The 3,745-nt window shown below is 49.3% G+C and overlaps 1 protein-coding gene across 1 annotated transcript; it reads right to left on the bottom strand.

The window, feature by feature from the left end:
* Positions 1-408: 408 nt before the first annotated feature.
* FOXL2 (forkhead box L2) lies at positions 409-1,893 on the bottom strand. Its single transcript, XM_074962981.1, has one exon. It carries the CDS (start codon positions 1,660-1,662, stop codon positions 757-759), a length of 906 nt encoding a protein of 301 aa, XP_074819082.1. The 5' UTR covers positions 1,663-1,893; the 3' UTR covers positions 409-756.
* Positions 1,894-3,745: the final 1,852 nt, after the last annotated feature.

Raw genomic sequence — 3,745 nt, 5'->3', positions numbered from 1 at the left:
TCCCAATTATTATAGGAAACCGTCCTTTTTCTTATAATTTCAAAATATTATTTTAGACCTGCATAAAATTACTCTTAAGACCTCACAGGACATTTTGTACTTTAATATACATATATCTATATCACTGCCGGCATATTTCACAAGTTACTCTTGTTATTTTTTGCTTGTTTCAAATATCAACAGCATTGCTATGAAATGTAGGCATGTGTTCTGCTTTAAAAACAGTCCCCAAGTAAGTACTATTTTGACAGAAGGACAGAACTTTGAAGAAGTGCAATTCTTTCCAGACTATACAAGTCCTGTGATACACAGCGGATAGGCCTGTCCCAGCAACAAATCTACAATTAGCGGAGATCCAATCGGTGGTCTTTCTATTTCCCCCCTCAGTTTACTTTCCTGAACGCCCCCCAAAATAGTGCCAATTTACAAAGTGGAGCATACGTTTGAGGACAAAACTGTATATTTTTAATGGCATGCTTTTTTTTTTTTTTAAAAGTCAGTCTCTCCCCCACCCCCCTTGTTATAAATCAGACAAACCGGCCATCGCTTGATAACCTTACACTCAAACAGGATCACACAGATCTCTCGCTGCAGCTAGAGGGTTTTTAAAGTTCAACACTTACACTGACTTCAACCAAACGCGGAGCAGGGCTTACATTTTCCCGCTGTGCCCATTTTTGGCACAGAGAGCACTTTAGACAAATCCGCCACTACAGAGGAGAAACAAGAGACAGACAGACAGGAGGGCGGGGGTCTCTAGATGTCTATCCGGGAGTGCAAGGCGCTGTGTTTGCTGTCGTGGTCCCAATAGGAACAGTGCATCATGGAGAGCTCGGCGGGCTGGCGGGCGCAGGCGAACTGGAGGCCGGCTCCGTTGGGGGCCGGGGCGGCAGGCGGCGCGGGGCTGGCGGGGCTGAGCTGCTGCGGGTGGTGGTGGTGGTGGCTCATGCCGTTGTAGGAGTTCACCATGCCGGGCAGGGCCATGCCCTGCACCCGGGAGTAGGGGCCGTAGGAGGCCGGGGCCGACAGTCCTTTCACGTTGACCGGGCTGACGTTGCCGCCGGCCAGCTGGCAGGAGGCGTAGGGCATGGGCGCGGGCGGCTGGGCCAGCGGCCACGAGTTGTTCATGAAGCCGGACTGCAGGTACTTGGGCGGGGAGAGGTAGCCGTAGCTGTCGCTGCTGAAGAGGGTCTTGCCCGGCTGGAAGTGGGTCGGGGGCGGCCTGAAGGGCCTCTTCATCCTCCGCCGCCGCCGGTAGTTGCCCTTCTCGAACATGTCCTCGCAGGCCGGGTCCAGCGTCCAGTAGTTGCCCTTGCGCTCGCCGCCCCCCTCGCGGGGCACCTTGATGAAGCACTCGTTGAGGCTCAGGTTGTGGCGGATGCTGTTCTGCCAGCCCTTCTTGTTCTTCTCGTAGAAGGGGAACTTGCTGATGATGTACTGGTAGATGCCGGACAGCGTGAGCCGCTTCTCCGCGCTCTCCCGGATGGCCATGGCGATCAGAGCCACGTAGGAGTAGGGGGGCTTCTGAGAGGGGTCCGGCTTCTCGGCCCCCTTCTCCGGACTCAGCTCGTCCTTGGCTCGCTCGGCCTCCTTGCTGGCGTTGGTGTCATGAGCCATCAGGGCTACGGGGTCCTCCTCGGGGTCCTGGTAGCTGGCCATCATGGCACCCAAGTCCGCTCTTCTTCCCAGGGGGAAAAGAACCAGCTTTCCTGCTTGCTGAGCTGCTTGAAGCCCAATCCCACGGGCAGAGGCTCAGAGTCAGTCCCTTCTTGGTGTTGATTTGGATGAAACTTGCGCCCAGAGCCAGCTGATACTCAAAGCCCCTTTCCCTTAGGAGCTGGTAAAGTTTCTCTCTTAGCCCTGCCTGTTTTTCAAGAGGCAGCAAAGCGTCTCTGGCTCCGGAGGCTCAGATTTCCAATGCACTCAAGGACTTGCTCTTTTCTGATTTGTAAGTTCCGCTTTCGTCAGGAACCCTTTCTCCTATAGCGGGGGAGCCAGCGAGGCATGGTCGAGTTCATTTCTAATTCATAATTAAACCCCAGTGATTAGCCTTACTTAGCAAAAGGAGAGAAAGAGTGGGTATTAAACTGAAAAAAAAAATCAAATGGCCATGTATATTTAAATTAAACGTTCTCGATCTATTAACATGTTTCACATTCGATTTTTAAGAAGTCTTCTCGAAACTTTCTTCGCCACAGTTTTGAATAATTGTCTCAGCTGGAGATTTTGAGGAAGTCCTGATAGAGATGATCTCTCAGTGAAAGGTGGATAAATTATTACCCGGATGTCCAGTTAAGTGAGGGGGAAATGTTACAGTAACTTGAGGTTCTATCAGCAGTAAAAGGAAGCGTCCAAATTTCATTGCAAACCTACTATGTTATTTGGGTTTGGCTGGCATAGGCATTCATTTTAGCACCAGGGAAATGAGCTCAAACATGCCTACTGTGCAGTAAGCTGCAAACTTCCTTCCATTCCCAGCCTAGAAACCGAATCCACCGCCCTACACTGAAATCAATAGCTGTAAGTGGGAACTGATTGTGATACAGGGTACTCTTTCCCCATTCTCAGATGTCTATGTCTATCTGTACATTTGCATTTATACTCACTAGAGTCTTGGCACAGTGCCCAGATAACTGATTACAGTCGAAAAAAAAAGTAAAAACAAACAAAAAACCCAACCCACACCTGTTAAAACTGTTACACAATAAAACGGGGCTCGGTTCTCGCAGCCCTTCCACACAAGAGTAAAAAAACACTGAATTCAAAGAGTAAAGGCTGAAGAATCAGGTCCAGGAGCAGGGCTTTCTCCACCCAGAGCATACAAATGTGATCGAAAACAGACCGCGCTTGTTTACCTACAAACTTAAAGGGACACGCAGATGAGCGAACAAAAGGAGGCTAGGAAGGGATTGAGGGGAGATTATAGGGTGGAATCTTTTCTGGGAGATATCCAGACTACAGAGTTGAACTGTTTTCCCCCGGTTGATTGGAATTTTCTATGTGCCTGTGACATTTTTATTTCCCTTTTTATCTTCAGGTAAAGCGACTGTGAGCAGCAAGAAGGAAGCGTGTACTGGTCACCCTGCAGAAGCGTCTCAAAGGTATCGTACAAAAAATAGTCACGGTGGCTGCTCCATTTGCAGTCGCACGAATGGAGGTGGATTACTTAAAACGTTATTTTGTGATGACTTGCAAGGAATTACTCGGCTCTAAGGAACAACGCACGAGGACTCGCCTGCTTGTTTTCTAAATTCGAGGCTCCTTGTTGCTCCTTCGCTGCCATTTTAAAGATCGAGCCGTCATGTATAGCTACAGCTACCTGTGTTTACAAACTTCGGCTCTCCGGAACCAATCCCTCAAAACTAGGTTGTCCAAAGAGTGTGCGCATCAGAATGCGAAGAACTGGTTAAAAATAAGTCTGCTAGCATTTTTATGCACATATTTAATCCCGGCTATGAGCTTCCTTTTAACTTAGAAAACAGTTCCCTTGCAGAATTTACTCGGGAAAAACTCTCGGTCTCTAGTGGGAGTTTCCCCGGAGTGCAGGATTAGTGAGCCCTACACTTAACTATCTCGTAGCTTCCCCCAGTTCAGGCAGGCTCAGGATGCTACGGAGCATCTTTCTGTATACCCGCAGCGTTCCCTTTCTTGGACTGCAGACACGAAGCGGAGTCACTGCAAAGCTCCGCTTCCCTCCAGCCCCCGCGGGCTTGGCACATCATTTTTCGTAATCACATTTGTACCC

Source organism: Natator depressus, chromosome 9, assembly GCF_965152275.1.
Source record: "Natator depressus isolate rNatDep1 chromosome 9, rNatDep2.hap1, whole genome shotgun sequence".
NCBI classification, from domain to species: Eukaryota; Metazoa; Chordata; order Testudines; family Cheloniidae; genus Natator; species Natator depressus.
Note: the sequence above shows the minus strand (reverse complement) of the source record. Positions and strands in the feature narration are given on the sequence as shown.

Coding starts and splice junctions, on each gene's coding strand:
- FOXL2 (XM_074962981.1), bottom strand. CDS start 1,662: ATGATGGCCAGCTACCAGGACCCCGAGGAGGACCCCGTAGCCCTGATG.